At 38.3% G+C, this 18976-nt stretch overlaps 1 protein-coding gene across 2 annotated transcripts; it reads right to left on the bottom strand.

The window, feature by feature from the left end:
* Positions 1–1260: 1260 nt before the first annotated feature.
* RSPH4A (radial spoke head component 4A) lies at positions 1261–17193 on the bottom strand. 2 transcript variants are annotated; one of them, XM_023540957.2, is made up of 6 exons: positions 16361–17193; positions 11279–11513; positions 5396–6133; positions 3954–4107; positions 2950–3067; positions 1261–1528 (listed from the first exon to the last, which is right to left on the bottom strand). In XM_023540957.2, the coding sequence occupies exons 1-6, from the start codon at positions 17032–17034 to the stop codon at positions 1294–1296; spliced, it is 2154 nt and encodes a 717-aa protein (XP_023396725.1). In that variant the 5' UTR covers positions 17035–17193; the 3' UTR covers positions 1261–1293. The 2 variants fall into 2 exon arrangements, with proteins under 2 accessions (XP_023396725.1, XP_064123309.1); XM_064267239.1 differs by lacking the exons at positions 1261–1528; positions 3954–4107 and having other exon boundaries at positions 2748–3067.
* Between the last annotated feature and the right edge of the window lie 1783 nt (positions 17194–18976).

The following is an 18976-nucleotide window of genomic DNA, read 5'->3' as shown; positions in this document are numbered from 1 at the left end:
TACGAGACTTTTTTTTCCACAGAATTAAAAAAAATTTTTTTTAAATTGTACTTTAGATGAAGGTTTACAGAGCAAACTAGTATCTTATTAAACAGTACACATATTGTTTTATGACATTGCTTAGCAACCCCACGGCATGTCAACACTCTCCCTTCTCAACCTGGGGTTCCCTATTACCAGCTTTCCTGTCCCCTCCTACCTTCTAGTCTTTTGCCCCTGGGCTGTTGTGCTCCTTTAGTCTTGTTTTGTTTTATGGGACTGTCTAATATTTGACCAAAGGGTGAACCTCAGGAGTGAGTTCATTACTGAGCTAAAAGGGTGTCCGGGGGCCATACCCTCGGGGTTTCTCCAGGCTCTGTCAGGCTAGTAAGTCTGATCTTTTTTTGTGAGTTAGAATTTTGTTCTGCATTTTTCTGCAGCTCTATCTGAGACCTTCTATTGTGATCCCTGTCAGGGCAGTCAGTGGTGGTAGCTGGGCACCATCTAGTTGTACTGCACTCAGCCTGGTGGAGGCCATGGTAGATGTGGTCCATTTGTCCTTTGGACTAATCTTTCCCTTGTATCTTTAGTTTTCTTCATTCTTCCCTGTTCCTGAAAGGGCGAGACCACTGGAGTATCTTAGATGGCCACTCACAGGCTTTTAAGACCCCAGACACTACTTACCAAAGTAGAATGTGGAACATTTTCTTTATAAACTATGTTATGCCAGTTGAACTAGATGTTCCCTGAGGCCATGATCCCCACAGTCCTCAGGCCAGCAACTTGGTCTCTCAGGGAGTATGGATGTGTCTATGGACTTCCGTGACCTTGCCTTGTACATAAACTTGAGACATTTTTAAAACGTAAGACTACACAAGCATAAATTCTATAGCTGTAGTTATCAAAACAATGATGTAATCACATGCCATTTAGCCTTTGGAAAATCCATAAGCATCTAGTAGTAGTTTCAAATATAAAATTCCAAGTTTGACATTTTTAAGGAATAAAATTCTGCATATGAATATATATATATATATATGTATATGTACAAAACCAAACCTGTTGCCCTCGAGTCAATTTTAACTCAGCAACTGTATAGGTCAGAGTAGAACTGCCCCATAGGGTTTCCAAGGAGCAACTGGTGGATTCAAACTGCTGATCATTTGGTTAGCAGCTGAACCATAACCACTGTGCCACCAGGGGTGTGTGTGTGTGTGTGTGTGTGTGTATGTATATAACAATTCCCACATAAGATGTGTGTTTGAGTGTGTATGTATCAGCCCCACATAAGATACTGGGCTAATTTTATTCTTGTTAGTCATCATCATCATCCTCATCTTCATCTTCAGTTTCCTCATTTTTCTCAGCTGCAAGTGCAGCTGCTTCTTGTGCAGCCCTGAAAATCTGCTCCTCTTCCACACTTGGGTCATCCATTTCTGTAATTTCTGGTCCACTGGGATACTCTTGATAAACTGGTGGTGGAACTGGTGGCGTATAGTTGTGAGGACTATACTTATGACCCCAGCCTATGTAGAAATTTTCAAACTTTCTGTAAGTTAAAAAAAAAAAGTGTAGATGATCATTATATATTTTTTTGGTAAGAAAAATTGATCCATAAAGATAAAGTACCTCAACTTTATCAACCCATAATTTTTTAATACAATCCATTAAAAAATGCCAGAGGTGAAATATCTCCCAATAATTCTTGATCACAGGGAGTTATTTTGTTCCAGACTACTTAAGCTGATTGAGAAAACCATGGGGACAGACTCTGTCAAAACATACCCTACACCTAGACCACAAGAAAAAGGCCCTCTTTGATCATTTATGTCATGGATTGAATTGTGTCCCCCCAAAATATCTGTCAACTTATCTGGGCTATGAGTTCTAGTATTGTGTGATTGTCCGCCATTTTATGTGATTTCCCTATGTGTTGTAAATCCTATCACTATGATGAAATGAGATGGATTAGTGGGAGTAATATTGATGAGATATACAAGATTAGATAGTGCCTTAAGCCAGTATCTTTGAGATATAAAAGAGAGAAGCAAGCAGAGAGACAGGGTGACCTCATACCACCAAAGAAAGGAGTGCTGGGAGCAAAGCGTGTCCTTTGGTTCCTGCGCCGAAATGCTCCCAGACCAAGGGAGGACTGATGATGTGGACCTTCCTCCAGAGCCAACAGAGAGAGAAAGCCTTCCCCTGGAGTAGTCTCCTAAATTTGGACTTCTAGTTTACTGGACTGTGAGAGAATAAACTTCTCTTTGTTAAAGCCATCCACTTGTGGTATTTCTGTTATAGCAGCACTAGATGACCAAGACAATTCATTTTCAGAAAAAAAAAAAAAAAAAGAGTGCAAGAGTACTTAAGAGTTAAAAAGGTACAACTTCGGGAGAGTTAAAAAGAATTTAAAAGCTACTAATCCATCAAACTCTTGTCTGGATTATTAGGTAAGGCATATGGAAGCATAAGACAAATAGACGTTTATGTCCTAGATGAGAGATAAAAGGGCATTAATATCCTCTTCACCCTAACTCCCTTGAAAATGATAGCCTAAATAACTCATATTTTAACTGTTTTTATGAAAATACCTAACAAAAATGATCAAATGATCCTAGACTGAAGAAAATTTAAACATGTCTTAGTGTTTTTTTTTTTTTTTTAGTGTTACCACCATAAATCCATTGAAGTGAATGAATAAGTCAATTATCCAAATAATCATAGAGGAAAAAAAGAAATATTTTAGCTTAATTAACTGGACAATTCAGATGAAAGGGCAGAAGCCTAAATTACTCTGATTTCCTGACTTTAATGCTTTACTTACAATATAAATATCATTTTAGTCAGTCTTATGCCATACCTGACACAGCTAAGAGGAAAATGACAGTAGCTTAACATTCCAATGATAATTCATAATTTCCAGAGCTTAAATAGTCACAACAATGGCTTTGTAAGTGACCAGATACTTACTTGCCATTGGAAAAGGCATATGCTCCAGGCCAAAGGTTGGAACGAAGGACTGCGATAGCATATTGAGGAATGAGATTCGAGGATAGCCGTGTTGACCATGGGGGTGTAGTCTGAATCTCTATAGACCAAAGAGAAATTTAAAAGCTTAGTTCCTAACAGATCTAAAACAAAGCTGTGTGTAAAAGAGAAGTCGATTTTCTAAATCTTAAAAAAAGAAAATGCCCATACGTATTATACACCGAAAAGTTAAAACATTAACAGCTTAACATAAAATCAGGAGACTACTATATGTCATTGTTCTGGAACAATGAAATTTGAATGGAGGGAGTAATATTTAATGACCAAATGAAAGGTCAAATCATTATTATGAAAGAGACAAGCACATATACTCTAAAATTGAATAGGAAGAAACAAAACATGGGGAAGGTAGTAGATAAAAAACAGTACTTCATGTGATGTTTTATTGTAACTAACAATGCCAAGTGTTTATGGCCTGTAGAATGCAAGACACACAAGGATGATACACAAAATAACCATCAGCATCTCCAGTAAGAGCTACAACCAGCTTATGTTTCCTCCCCTGCATCATTCCTTCGACCTCTGTCAGAGAAAGTTGGTGTAGCCAACTGCATGCTTGGCTCCTCACCATCCCAGAACACATGAAGTAAAAAGGGGATGGAACCTTGGCTCCTGTTAGCTTTTCAGAGATTTCCAATTCTCATTTATTTACCATTAAATATACATAGCATATTACATAGCCCTGGTGATACAGTGGTTAAGTGATCGGCTGCTAACAAAAAGGTCAGCAGTCAAACCCACTAGCCACTCGGTGGGAGAAAGTTGTGGCAGTCTGCTTCCTTAAAGATTTACAGCCTTGGAAACCTATGGGGCAGTTCTACTCTGTCCTATAGGGTCGCTATGAGTTGGAAATTCGACTCAACGGCAATGAGTTTGTTTTTTGGTTTTATATTATATAGTTTATGCATCTGGTTATAGAAAATCACCTAAATCTTCAGAGATTGGTGTCAGAAGTGGAGGCCCCACTTCCTGTTCTACGTAGTCAGGCTCTTCTCCTTTTTCTTCTTCTTCTTTTTCGTCATCTTCTTCCTCCTCTTCTTCTTCACTTTTTTGTGTGGGGTTGAACCAATTACAGCGACCCTGGGAACGAATGTTGCAAGATTTAATTTTTAATGAAGACCTTAAAATCTCAGGCTATTCACTTGGAGTAAAGGCAGTTATCAGCATGATTCAAGCAAAGGTCCCACTGTATGAGAATTTAAACTATTCATTCATCTATCCATTCATTCAACACATTTACCAAGTACTATTTCAATCTAGGTAAATTTGTCAACTTCTTGAAGTTAAAAAACATTTATATTTTAAACTTAGCAGGACCCTAATGAAAAGAGTAATACATTTTCCAACCCTGTTGCCACTGAGTTGATTCTGACTCATAATGACCCTATAGGACAGAGTAGAACTGCCCCATAAGGTTTCCATGGAGTCGCTGGTGGATTCAAACTGCCAACCTTTTGGTTAGCAGCCATAGCTCGCTATAGCTCTTAACCATTGCACCACCAGGGAGGTCGTAATAAATAGTTTTTGTGAAGGAGGCTATTATACATTATATATGATTATTAATACAATAAAAATGTAACAAGGCTAGGTGTGGAGGTTTGGGGGTTATAAGTTTTCTTTTAATTATCTTTTATCTAGAGATGTCTAAGGGTATCTCTTACCTAGATCTAAGTATAATGATTTTCTACTTGTGAATGAGGGCCAAGATAGCAGATTGTTTAGAAGACTCTGGACCTGTTCTGCCTGGCCTCGCATCTGACCTTGCTACATATTAGCTGTGTTTCTTTTATCACATTTCCTAAACTCTGCATCTCAATTTGTAATATAAGGGTAATAATAGTGCAACTTTCATACTGTTATTGTGAGGATTAAATGAAATAATACATATAAAGTGTTAGAACAGCACCTGGCTCAATTGGGGCTATATAAGCGTTATACAGCACAGTTTGCTTGTTTTTGTTATAAACCTTTACTGTTCTTGATAAAACCTCCATTACTGCCACTGTATTATAGAAATAGAATTAAAGAACTGTTTCTAAAATGAATGCACCCGTATATATTTAACATATAAAAATAGTAATTTAATAACATACATACATATACATACATACAATCTTTATGTCATTTGTCAAGTATTGCATATAAACAGTTAATTTTATTCTCCATTTGAAAATAAAAATCTCTTTGAAAATGTCTCATCCATACTATTTGGCAATTACATAGTAGTCTGTGGTCTTACTTGATTTTTTAGGTCTTTTTCTCTGTCTAGAGTTTGAGGGCTTCATTTTGTTAATCTTTGTGCACTATAGAGAGAATTTAATAAATATTTCCTGATCAGCTGATAGACTGAGAATTGTAAAGCACCTACCTGAGGGAGAATATGTTGTACATGATGAACCCAGTTGGATAGGGATTCTACTAGATCAGTCACTGGGATGCCTTCGAAATCAGAGTTTTCCTCAAAGCTCTCTCGTCCACCTTCTACCTCTTCTTCCTCTTCTCCCTCTTCCTCTCCAAACTGATAGAATCCTAGAGGGCTGACGTGGGTCCCTGCTGAAATTCTGGCTATTTGTGCTCTTAAGTAATTGCTCTCATTTCCTGGGAAAGGTGGATAACTTACGACAGGGGCATCCAATCGCCCAGTGAAAAATTTCTTGATTTTTCTTGCAATAACAATTTGTGCGGGTGTAACTGATGGTAACTTAATCCATGGTCTTCCTGGTTCACTGCAGACAAAATAGACATATTTGTTGGCACCTGTTCTATTTTCTTCTTTTGGTACAGCCTGTGGGACCTTGTAAAAGGACTTTGGTAATTCATTGTCCTCCTCATCAGCCTCACTTTCTCCATTGTCCTTCTCTTCAGCTACATCTTCCTCTTCCACCTCTTCTTCATCTTCTCCCTCACGAAATTCTACTTCAGCTACAATGTAATTTATTTCCAGACCCAGGATCTTGCCCCAGAAACGACATCTGTGGATTGGGTGAGTGTCAGTGAGCTGCTTGAGGGCGAGAAATATGCGGTAAGTCTCATCTGTGCCCAAACCGACTCCAGCTTGCTCGAAATAGAAAGCTGACTCCATTACATTTGGAAGAGGGTTTTCTGCCTGGGAATACGAACACTGTAGTTAAAATTTTATCCATAAGAGAACTGCTTGCTTCCCTTTTCTTTTCTGCACATGTTGATACTAGCTCTACTTTCTCACTCCACTAATTGTTCAACATTTCTATAAAGATTTAGATCAAACTGGGATAATTCATGAATTTAAATTCCTCTCATTACTTCTACCACTGTATTTTATACTCATTAATATACTGTAGTAGTTATTTTATGTGTATATTTTAGGCAAAAATAATTTAATAATCATTATTAATAATAACCATTCAACATCCCTTTTTTATAAAAAAAATATTTAACTCCCATGTATGGACTCCCATGTATATATGTATATACACACACACACACACACACAGACACTCATGGCATATCTATATCTATCAAGTTGTTGGGTGTGCAAATGGTTAACAGGTTTGGTTATTAACTGCAAGGTTGGTGGTTTGCGTCTACTCAGAGATACCTTGGAAGAAAGGCCTGGGGATCGACTTCTGAAAAAGCAGAAATTGAAAATCTTAAGGAGCACAGTTCTACTCTGACACATATGGGGTAGCCATGAGTAAGAATTGACTCAATGGCAACTGATTTTTTACTGGTTATGTCTATATCTGTATAGATATGTGGTATCATTTTTTCTCTGTAATGCATATTTATTTTCCTAAGTACATATATCTCATATGTAGGTGATATATAAGGTAAATAAAAAGCAATATGCTGCCCTACATTTAGGGTAAATATATAATATACATTAAAAGGAATATATAATAATTGCTAAGGCATGACTTTCAGCAAGCAACCTTGCTTAAAGTGAAGAGGACTTGAAGCACTTACTAATGAAGATCAAAGACCACAGCCTTCAGTATGGATTGAACCTCAACATAAAGAAAACAAAAATCCTCACAACTGGACCAATGAGCAACATCATGATAAATGGAGAAAAGATTGAAGTCAAGGATTTCATTTTACTTGGATCCACAATCAACAGCCATGGAAGCAGCAGTCAAGAAATCAAAAGACACATTGCATTGGGTAAATCTGCTGCAAAAGACCACTTTAAAGTGTTGAAGAGCAAAGATGTCACCCTGAAGACTAAGGTGCGCCTGCCCCAAGCGCATCATATGCATGTGAAAGCTGGACAATGAATAAGGAAGACCGAAGAAGAATTGATGCCTTTGAATTGCAGTGTTGGCGAAAAATATTGAATATATCATGCACTGCCAAAAGAACGAACAAATCTGTCTTAGAAGAAGGTCAAACAGAATGCTCCTTAGAAGCAAGGATGGCGGACTGCATCTGACATACTTTGGACATGTTGTCAGGAGGGATCAGTCCCTGGAGAAGGACATGATGCTTGGCAGAGTACAGGGTCAGCAGAAAAGAGGAAGACTCTTGATGAAGTGGATTGACACAGAGGCTACAACAAAGAGCTCAAGCATAACAAGGATTGTAAGGATGGCTCAGGACCAGGCAGTGTTTCATTCCATTATGCATAGGGTCGCTATGAGTTGGAAACCAACTCGACGGCACGTAATAACAAGAACAAGGCATGACTACACTTGAAGACAATGTAGTGATCAGATACTTGCCCTTACTTATAATAAATAAGTTTAGATTTAAAATAACGAAGAAAATAAGAAATAATTCCGTAAAAGAGGTACAGGGAAATGAATAAGCAGAGTCTCAAGTGAACACTGGAAATTAAAAAAAAAAAAAAAAAAATGTGAGAAAGTAGGAAATAACTTTAACTGAGGGAGGGATAACTTCAGGACAAATCCTAGATTCTCAAGGTGGAGAAACTGCAATTCTTCCCAATGACCTGGTCTTATTTCTAACTATAGTGTCAAAATAGGTGTAAAGACTTTGTCAACTCTCAGCTCCTTGATATAGGATTGTAAAACTCTTTCTTTGGCATCTGCCGTACCACTCACTATTGATCCTCTAGGACTATTTCTTCTTAGTTTTTTCAGTTGCTTCTTTTTTTCTTCATTACCTCTTGAAAGTTGTTGTCCCTCAAATTTCCTTTTCAATCATCTCATCTCTCAATATCTTATACTTTGAAGATTTTTTCCCACACCACTTCAGTGATAAGTGTTTTAAAAAATTTCTCTCTTTAACTCTGATTTTTTTCTCACATGTTCCACACTTGTAGTTCCAGCTACATACGAGAAATTTCACAGACACGTTGAGTTAAGATTGTATTCATATTTCTCTCAAAGTCTTTTATGTGTATACCTTATCTTTGCCAATGACATCACTATTCACTCAGTTTCTCAAACTGAAAAGTTCAGTCATCTTTGCTTTCTCTGACTCCCTTGAACTTTCATATTTAATTAGTTGGTGCCTATTGGCTCTGCCACCTTAAAATTTCTTGGCATCATTCCCTTCTGTTCAACTCATTCCCACCACCCTAGTCCCCATCCTTACTGATTGTCCTGTTACAAAAGCCTTCTAATGCTCTCCTTACTCCTACTCTAACTCCTTTCGTTCTCCTCCACGTTACTACCAGAGTTATCTTTCTAAATCCAAAGTCAGACCATGTTTTTCTCTATTAAAAACCTCTACCGGCTTCCCACGGTATACAAGAAAGAAATTTCTTATCAATGCAGAAAGAGTAGAGTCTGGCTTTCACCACCTTGTTTGCTTCATTTCTGTCACTCACTCCCAGAAACTCATGATCTACCTTTCTAAATATTAAGTACTATTTCCCAACTTTTTATTGATCCTTTTGGCTGGAATTTTATTCCTTATAGTCTTTACCTGGTGGACTCCTACTTATCCTTAACCATCATGACCTAAATGAAATATCACCTCCACTACAAACCCTTTCCCAATTCCAAACAGCACAGTTATAGCTGTTGTTAAAAGAACGTAATAGTTACTACCTTTTAGTAACTTCTTGTTATGTGTCTCTTTCTCTCATTCTCATTCAGGTTGTTGATACCTGATTACCCCTGAGGCTTGGAAAGGTTTAGTCACTTGCTGAAAGTCACACATTTAGCAAGTTATTGAGCTAAGATTCTAACTCAGGTCTAACTCCAAAGGCCATGTTCTTTCCACCACATCAGGCTATCTCTATTGCCACACTAATCAAATGGCTTTAATTTGTTGCCTCTTTCACTAGATTGTGGGCAACTTAAGGTCAGAAAAACCTTTATCACGTGTGTATCTCACTACTTGTCATGAAATAGGTAGTCACAGATGTTGGCAAATGAATGAGTGAAGGAATAAATGAATGCTGAAGACTAAGCACAGGAATTCTGCCGCAGCCAAAGACAGGAATAGAAACATGATCACTCTAAGCATATAAGTCCAGGACACACTTGGTCACATAGCTCATATTTCAGTGCTTCTGAGACTTGCCTGTCTTCTTGTTGCTGTATACTTCCTCTCTCCGAGATGAAGTTTTCAATGTCCTCCTGTTGACCCAGATCTTGTAGGCTCTAAAACCAATCCTATCTTTTGTTAGGAAGAATTTATTGAATCCATTTGGGGGTAGAGGCTTCAGGATCAAAAGAGATTATTTGTGTTCTCACTCCATAACCTAGTTCTAGGACACAGATCCCCAACTTGTAATGCTGTGCCTGGTCGAAAGCCCAATGCTCCATTCTTATGCTGGAGCCTGACCTTTCTTTGATTAATTCCTCCACGAGATTGCCTGCCTATCTGCCTAATACCCACATGCTGTTTGCTTCCAGACTCATCATCACTGTACGTGAGTACATACAGTGCCAAATGCCACCTTGCTGAAACAGTCCGATGAAACAGTCAACTGAAACAGTCAACTCCTTAACGCCTATCATCTGTTCCCTCTAAGTACTCTGGATCTCACTGTGTCAAGTGGGCCTCCCCCAAAGGCTGCCAAGCCCTAGAAGGTTCACCTACTGTCTAGGTCCCTGCCCTTCCTAACACTAAGCCATTTTCTGACTATATCTTATCCCAAACAACAAATTCGCAAGTATATAGACAGATTTAAACCATCTAGTGGTAACAAATCGTGGAAGCTCAGTCAATATGTATAAATTACAAACATACAAGGCATTTAGGAAACAGAATATTGGGTTTTATTTTGAAACAATTGAATCTAAGGTTTCAGTGATTCAACACATTTTATTCTCTAATTGTGACTTTTGTCCTCTGTCAACAGCTTTCTCTGCAAATACTTTTAACAATTTGCCTATAGAGGATAAAAGAAATATTTTATCCTTCTCTGCTTGCATCATATCCCATTGATATGATGTGCATAATATCAAGAATAATATGAACACATAATGTGCATATTATCAAAAAATAATATGAAGAGCTCACCTTGGAAGAGAATGCAAATGACATTTGGAGTACTTCTAACTTTTCCAGTAAATTAAAGGGAAAAATATGCAACTTGATATAAAGCCTAACTTTCAATTATTTGACATTCATTCATTCATTCATACAACAAATGTTTAATAAGAAAGAGCTTTAAGCCCAGATCTGTCCTAGGTCTGCTGGAGATTATAAAAGATGAAGAAAGCATTTTCTCTGATATCAAGGAACTTAGCCTCATAGTCATACAAGAAACAACTAAGGCCTGTAAGATAATAAAACACAATGTGAAAAAATGAAAAACCCCTAAACAAAGAAATGAGTGTTATGAAATGAGGTTGACTGGAAAAGCTGGAGAGATTTAAGAAAAAATAAAATTCAAATACTGTTTCCAAAAACCAAACCCATTGCCCTTGAATCAATTCTGACTCATGGCAATCCCATGTGTTTCAAAGTTGAACTGTGCTCCATAGGGTTTTCAAAGGCTGTAATATTATGAAGGAGCCCTGGTGATGCAGTGGTAAAGAACTATGGCAAGCTACGACTGAGCCAAAAGGTCAGCAGTTCGAATCCACCAGCCACTCCTTGGAAACTCTATGGAGCAGTTCTACTCTGTTCTGTAGAGTTGGAATTGACTTCATGGCAACACTTTTGGTTTGGTTTGAATTTTATGGAAGTAGATCGCTAGGCCTTTTTCCACAGCACCACTGGGTAGATTCCAACTGCTAAACTTTTAGTTAGTAGCTGAGTGCAAACTGTATTTAGGAGGTTATAAAAGACAGTTGGCATGAATTTAAAACCCCAAAATTGAACTACTCAAATTTATAGAGTAACTTACTATTTCATCTTCCAGATCTTGATCAGCTCCTTCCAGATTTCCCTGGAGAAAAAGAGCCTTTTGCTTCTCTGCTATTTCATATGTTGGGAGCATCTCATTCTTATTTTGGAGTGTATCTAATTTTTTACTAAAACGTGCCATCTTCACATCTTTGCTAATATTTTCAATGATTTCGACAGCATTTTCAGGACGCTCGTCTAAGATCTTGGTCAGCAAGTTAGAAAGATGGTCATATCTACCCCAAAAGAGAAAATTACAGAGAATATCCATGTCAAGCACATTTGAAGAACCATTTTTTTTTTTTCTCTCAGTTAAAAGGCTTTTAGGGAACTTCAACAACTTGAAGCCTTCTGAGATTTTAAATGGATAAACATTTAGGGTAACTTCTAACACTACCAGGAAGGACATTTTCTAAAATTTGCCTTAGGAAATGTTTTCAATATGATATATTTTTTAACTTATTAAAAAAAATATTACACCAAGACATGAATTCTACATTAGCTACTACATTTTCACACTTTGTATCTGAGATTAAACTCTCTTGGTTATATATTTAAAAGTAATCAATGTTATTTTTCACTTTTTTACCTTAAGTTTTTTCTCATCCTCCTTCCCTGCCTTCACCAAATCCATTTTGATTTCTCAATTCTGTTGACTCTAAGATTTGTTCTCTTCCTTCCCATTTCCTAAGCCAATGATCACGTCAGTGTTTTCCAGACATATAAGAAATACACTTCATATTGCAACCCCCCTGCCCACACACAACTGAAAGAAGAGTGTCATCAGATGCTGCTCACTTTTACTGAAATGTCGGGTGTGCTAATATTGTTTCCTATTCCATGAAAAACACTGACTAGCTTTTTATTTTATGCCTGGATTAGTGAAACTATCTTTAATCTCTCCTTAATTCATTACATTCTACACATAACTGCTAGACTGCGCTTTTTCAGATACCAGTTTTACAATGTGACTTTGCTGTTAAAGAACCTAAAATGTCTGTTAAAATATTCTCTTGTTAAATAGGCTGCTAGGAGAGGTTGTAGAAGAACAGAATCTTAAGGATTTGTTGTCTGATTTGGTTCCGAGGTTTCTGGAATTGGTTTTCAAGTCTGGTTGGATTTAAAAGCACTAGTGGCTCCATCTACACTAGTAAAGAGGGCACCGTTAGTGCATGGTGTGATGTGGCTATAGAGATATGCGAAATACTGCCATTGGACAAGCCTAATCATAAGAGACAAAGTTCTGGGTGATTGTATATTTGATACCTTAGAACATTTTTGTCAAACTGACGAGTATAATGATGTTAGCTGGTTATACCTACTTTCACTGGGGAAAGAAAAGAATGAGCTAAGGGCGTCGACATCCCGGCTCCAGAGTGCAAATACTGGGGAAGACAGATGTCACCTGAGGATCACCAAGAACCCAGGAGTGCCGGGGGCCACCAACAAGGAAGGAATCGACACTGCTGAGACCAGACTTCTAGCCTCCAGAACTGTGAGAATAAATTTCTGTTCTTTAAAGCTACCCACTTGTGGTATTTCTGTTACAGCAGCACTAAGACTGAATTTGTCCAATATCTGTCCAGTGTTGAAACTTGCATAAATTGCCTGACTGGTAGACATGCATTATATCTCTCCAACTTCATTTCTAATTATTCATCCATTTAGAACTTCTGCCACAGTGAGGTAAATATACTGAAAATCGCTTTCATACAAGTGTTGTGTCCTCCCTAGGAGTTTTTGCTCTGGGTATTCCCTGCTGTGTCCCATACATATCATTTATCTCAAGAAACAATTTAAAACCCATTTCATCCTCAAGGCTTTGCCACTGAAATCATTCCCCAAAACCAATTTTCCTCAGACTGGATCTTTTTGAGATCACTGATATGCTACCATGTAATTAGGCACATTATCTACTTCCTATTTCAGCAACCGCATTAGGCTCTTCCATGGCAGAGATGAGGATTTTATTTTTCATATGTCTCCTCCCTTATGTTAAACAAAATCGATGCTCAATAATTGCCTACTTTTCCATTAATTGACCCTACCTACTATTTTATGTGTTTTCTTTATTGTCTGCATTTATCTAATGAATTTGAGGAACTTCAAAGATGTAGATTATGTGGGCAACCAATGTAAAAAAAAAATACTATGTTTTGAGTATTGAACTCAATTGAACAGTACTGAAACTCTTGGAGAGCTTCTCCAACTGAAATTATTACTGCTCACTAGACAGTAGCTGGGTTTCTAACTGGAGTGTTTAATTTTCTCCAATGTAGGCTATGTTTGACATCAAATTAGGGACACGATGTCCAAATTTAATTTTACTTTCCAGGTGTCAGTATAACATCTATATGTGCTTTAGATATAGTTCTTCAGACCAGATATGGTATGTATATTTTTAAAAGAAGACCATGTCTGAAAATGCCTTCATGTCAAGTTATAAACATATTTATTATATTTTAATTCATAACTATAATTAAAAAAATTTGGATTTATGAATACTTTGTTTTAATAGAATGGCAGAAAGGATGGAAGCAATTTTTTTCTGAAGACTTTTTATTCAGTGATGCAAAACTAATACTAGATCCTGCGTTTTAGCTATTGTTATAATTGAAAAAAATAGCTTTTATGGTTGTTAAATAAAATCTGCATATAAGTAAAGCCATCCTTTACCAAGCAGTGTTTAACTGTAGTCTCTGAAGTATTTAGAGGATGACAGTTAATATTATGGAAGATATTCATTTATTACCTCAGAGGCTTAGTATTTGGAAATGAAATTATATCTAGATATTTAAGTAATATCAATTATAAAATAATTCAGTAAAGGAAATTTTCCCATTTTATGTTTTGTATTCAGGTTTTAAATTATTAGTGAATTCCCAAGTATTAAAGTGAGCTCCTTTGGAATTTTAACAAAGTTTGTAAATTCATGCTTGTTACTTAACAAGCATTAAATGACAAGTAGTTTATACATGAAATTCAAGTAGAATCCATTAAAAAAAAAAAAAAAACAGTTGTTGAGTCCATTTTGACTGATAGTGACCCTATAGAACTGCCCCTAGCGTTTCCAAATTGCAGCTGGTGGGTTCCAACTGCTGACCTCTGGTTAGCAGCTGAACTCTTAACCACTATACCACCACGGCTCCATTTACTGAGTAGCAAATCACATCCTTTCAGCTTAAGTAAATTGTAGTTAAAAAAAAAAAAATGACATAAATAATATTTTAGATTGTTCAATCTTGGGTTTGGTGAAAGATTTCTGACCTCAAACATTAATTGCTTTTTTATTGTTTAGACCATAGAGTTTTATCTCATACTTTTAAAAAGCCTATTAACAGCTTCACACATTTGCCACATGCTGTGTATTCAGTAAGCACTCAGTGTTTACTGGTTAGTCAGGAAGCACCTCAGCAGAATATGATGAGAACTGAATTAGATTCAGAAGGTCTGAACTGTATTCCCCGTGTTGCCATTTATTTATTCATTATTTCTTTGCTTTATTCAATAACTATTTATTGGACTAGGCTTCCTTGAAGAAGGACATCATGCTTGGTAAAGCAGAAGGTCAGCGAAAAAGAGGAAGACCCTCAACAAGATGGATTTACACAGTGGCTGCAACAATGGGCTTAAGCGTAAAAACGATCGTGGGTATGGAGCAGGACTGGGCAGTGTTTTGTTCTGTTGTACACAGAGTCGCTATGAGTTAGAACAACTCGATGGCACCTAACAACAACAAGAGGCACATAGTATATAGTGATGTATAAAACTGACACGATACCTCAGCTCTTAAGGCTTGCAATCTAGTGGGGGAGTCAGATATTATAAAATAAGTCTATAAACATATACAAAATTATAAATGGAATTAAGTGTTATGAAGAAAAAGAATAGCAGGTTATAATAGAGTTACATGGAAGCTGGGTTCTGAAGGATGAGGACTGAGGAAGACTTAGACAAAGACTTAGGAAGACTTGGGGAAGAAGCCTTCTGGGCAGAGGGAGCAGCATAAGAAAAAAAGAGGCCCTGTGGTTGGAGCATAGTGATGGAGGGCATGGTGAGAGCCAGTGAGTGCTGTGAGTCAGCAATCTTGAAAAAATTAATGAATTTCTCTACGTCTCAGTCCCCTCATTTTAAAAACAAGTAGGTTGTATTAGATGTTTTCTTCTAAGACGGTCCCATCTTGCCCTGAAATTCTGTGACCCTGTCTATGATTATGGAACTCTGGAAGCAAGAATCTCTAAAAATCTGTACTCAGTTTTGAGTTCTGAAATTAAAGCAATAATGGGATGACCAGAACATGCCTGGACTATTGGCTACCACATTTTAAGAGAGATTTGGGTAAAACAGACTGTATTCTGAGTGATCTGTAGTGACTTACTGCCCCAGTTTGCCTACGACTGAGAGGTTTCCTAGGATGTTTACTGCCATCACGATTAAAAAAAAAAAAAAAAAAACGCAAACCTGTTGCCGCCAAGCCAATTCCAATTCATAGCGACCCTATAGGACAAAGTAGAAATGCCCCATAGAGTAAACATCAGGATAGTCCAGGGAAAACCAGGATGGCTGGTCACCCCAGTACTAGCCTGTGTTGCAACACAAACCCAAGTCATGCAAGGACTAGAAGGCTTAGATTGGAGATATGAGCTCCCTTTCGTGGTGGACAATTTTTTTTTTACAAGCATCTTGGCGATATGCTTGGACTTCAGTATTCTTATTGTCTTTTCCAAGCCTCAGACCCTGTAATTCCTAGGGTTTATTTCTGTGTGCCTAGGGTGCTTCCATAAAGATTACAGCCAAGAAAACTTTATGGATAATTTCTAGTCTGTAACACATGGGTACACCATGAGTGGGAATCAGCTTGATGGCACAAGATAAACAACAAGCGTATTTAAAGAAGCCAAAAGAATCCCCATCAGCGATCTGTTTTGAGTAGTGTGATAAAAAGAGTTATTAAGTCCCTAACTTCTTTTTGCTAATACAATCTTTCCAAATATATATTTCCATTCATCCACAGAAACCCACCCTCACACGGTCATACTCACGCCCCATTTTGCTTTGCAAAACTTTTCTCTCCAAGACTTACAAGTTTAAGCCCGACTTGCTACTGGTCTTCAGTAGGTAAGCCTTAGCATTCTGAACAGCAATCTCAAGCATGCTGGGAGCTGCTTCAGAGACCTCAGGCTCAGCCTGATCCAGGTCATAGTTACTGCTTGCGTCTTCCTCCTGGAAAATATTAAATCTCAGCTCTTTTTGTTCAGACTTGTTATAGCTCACATGCCCTGGCCCATGTAGGTGAAGATTTGGTTGCTGAGACTGTTGAAAGGCTTTTCCCTCTAACTGGATTGTTTGATGAGTTGATTCTTCTTTATCAGGTGTTTGTTCCAAGCGATCAGAGTGGGGTGTCCCAGCTTCCGGAATCACACTAGTGGTCTTGTCTGATGGCCATGGTGTGGCAAAGTCCTGTCTGGCCAGATCCAGGGGAGGAGGACTGGAAGAGAGCTCCTGAGGAGGGGCTGGGACAGGCAATGCGCCTGGTGCTGTGAGATCATCTGCAGGTGTCCTGGCTCTAGACTGGGGGCTCCAAGGCAGGCTGCTCCTGGGCTGGGGTCCTGTTTCTGGCCTCTGCTTGAATTCCAAAGGCTCAGGTGACTTAGGCTCTGGATCATGGGAAGAAGCTGCTGTCATTTCTTCCCATGGCCCCCCTGTTTCCCCTTCTTGGTTTTCTTCTTCCTGCTTCAGGGAAGTTGAGTCTTCCATGGAAGGAGTCAAGAGAAAATGCTCTGGATGAGGGGGCGGTAGATATGCAAGGAGGCAAAGCAGGCAATCAATCCCTTTGCTGAGGCCTCCTAAGTGATCTCAGGGCTCAGGTTGCCCAGCTAGTTGCAGCGTCCTCTCTCCATAGCAACCACCGGCAGGGATCCTCTAAAAAAAAACAACGCGTGCCTGTTGCAAGAATTCTAGAGAGAAGACAAAGAAAGATGAAAATGCTTGTCTTGTGATTTGATGGAATCCCTGCTCCTCTTCTTAACGCAGCCAATCCGCCCTGCACTCGGCCGGCCTCGGCTGGAAACCTGAGAACCCCGAGGCCTACGCCCCAAGCCGTTTGTAGGAAGAGCTGCAATCCCCTGCGCGAGGATCTTAAGGGTGGGATGGTTCGATCCAAGTTCTGCAGAGAGGGATAAAACAGAGTGGCGTCCAGTCGATTCCGCAGAGAGGGGTAGGTCTTGCATTAATGGAGGAATAACGCATTTATACAGGGTGTGTGTGTGAGAGTGGGTGAGAGAGAGAGAGAGAGGGAGAGAAAGGAGAAAGAGGAGGAGGGAGAGGGAAAGGGACTCCTTGGGAATCTTGGAGGTGCAGGTGCCAAGAGGACCACAGTGTGCTGAGGTACAGAGCCCAAGATTGACAGAGCTCTCAAAGATGTCTGTCCTGTGCCAATGAAACTCGAGGGGCATTTGGAAAATGGACGAAATCCCGACTTTTGCCGTTTCCCCTTACATGAAATCCACCGTGTGAGTAGGCAGAATACTACCTTTAAGGAAAAAGCAACAAAGAACGTTATCCCATAAAAAGAAAAAGTTCATGAGTACCTGTTTTCTAATCATTGAAATTCAAATTAACCCTAAAACTATGTTGGCATAATATAACCTTTTTTCGGTCATAAAATGTGAATTCATAAGTTTGCAACGATTTCAGGTCATGGTTATGATTATTAATTCATATTATATAGTCTCCAACATAAAGGACTAGAGGATTGTACCATATCGCTGTAAACTAAAGTTCTTAATTTTAATTTTTTCTGTATTTCTCTCTTTTTTCATAAACCAACTAATACTTGATATTTGACACTATGTATGGTTTCCAGTAAGCACAATGTCAATAATAAATTCTAATTTCAAGGAAGAACATAATACTTGCCCCCTCCTCCCCAATTTCATGGAGAATCATGGAATCCTTGAATAATTTCATAAAAGCTGTGAACTTTTACCCCTCCCAAAATACACATGCTGTGCACACACACAAAACGTTGCACAATTTTTGCTGGTATAGGAACTTATTGAAATCAGATTCCCTAGATTTAGAACACTTGGAATAGAGCCTTGGACAAAATGAAAGATCAACTAGAACTGTAAGTTAGGGATTTCCGGTAATTGATGTAAGGATTGAAGGGGTTAACATTTGTTCCCCCTTGGTGGTCCTTTCTCTTGTTTCTTGCAACTAGCATGATATGGTAGAGGCTTTTTTTTTTTTTTTTTCTTTTGAAGGGTGGTATGGTCAGGAGAAAGGACACGTGAAGGAATAGGCTTAGAGCTTGCCTGTCTCTTCACTTTAGGGGGGGAAATCAAATGAAATGTTACAAAGTGGTATATGCACAATGAATAATCTAATAACCTATTCCTTATTTCAGCTTTATGTTCAGCCTAAAGCTCTAGCTTGACTGACTCTAGTAATCCATCATTCTTCTTAAGCTAAGAACCAAAGGTCTTAGAGTATTTATCTTTCCAGCTTCATCTTGAACCACTCACCATTTCTCTTTCTGCAATTCTGTCAGTCTGATTTTTCTTTCAGTTTGCAAATGTCCTATGTTCCTTCTTACCTCAGACCCTTTGCTCATACTGTGTCCTTTGCCTGAAATGTTTTACCCTTTTCTTTTACTTAGAGAAATCTTTCCTGATCCCACAGATGATCCATTTTCCCT

Source organism: Loxodonta africana, chromosome 1 (genome assembly GCF_030014295.1).
Source record: "Loxodonta africana isolate mLoxAfr1 chromosome 1, mLoxAfr1.hap2, whole genome shotgun sequence".
NCBI classification, from domain to species: Eukaryota; Metazoa; Chordata; class Mammalia; order Proboscidea; family Elephantidae; genus Loxodonta; species Loxodonta africana.
Note: the sequence above shows the minus strand (reverse complement) of the source record. Positions and strands in the feature narration are given on the sequence as shown.

What these genes read in the sequence shown, in the direction of transcription:
- RSPH4A (XM_023540957.2), bottom strand. Translation starts at nt 17,034, where the DNA reads ATGGAAGACTCAACTTCCCTGAAGCAGGAAGAAGAAAACCAAGAAGGG. An exon ending in TACAACATATTCTCCCTCAG is followed by an intron (nt 4,108 to 5,395) that starts GTAGGTGCTTTA and finishes ATTCGTTCCCAG; the next exon opens with GGTCGCTGTAATTGGTTCAA. An exon ending in ACCAATCTCTGAAGATTTAG is followed by an intron (nt 3,068 to 3,953) that starts GTGATTTTCTAT and finishes TTTGGTCTATAG; the next exon opens with AGATTCAGACTACACCCCCA.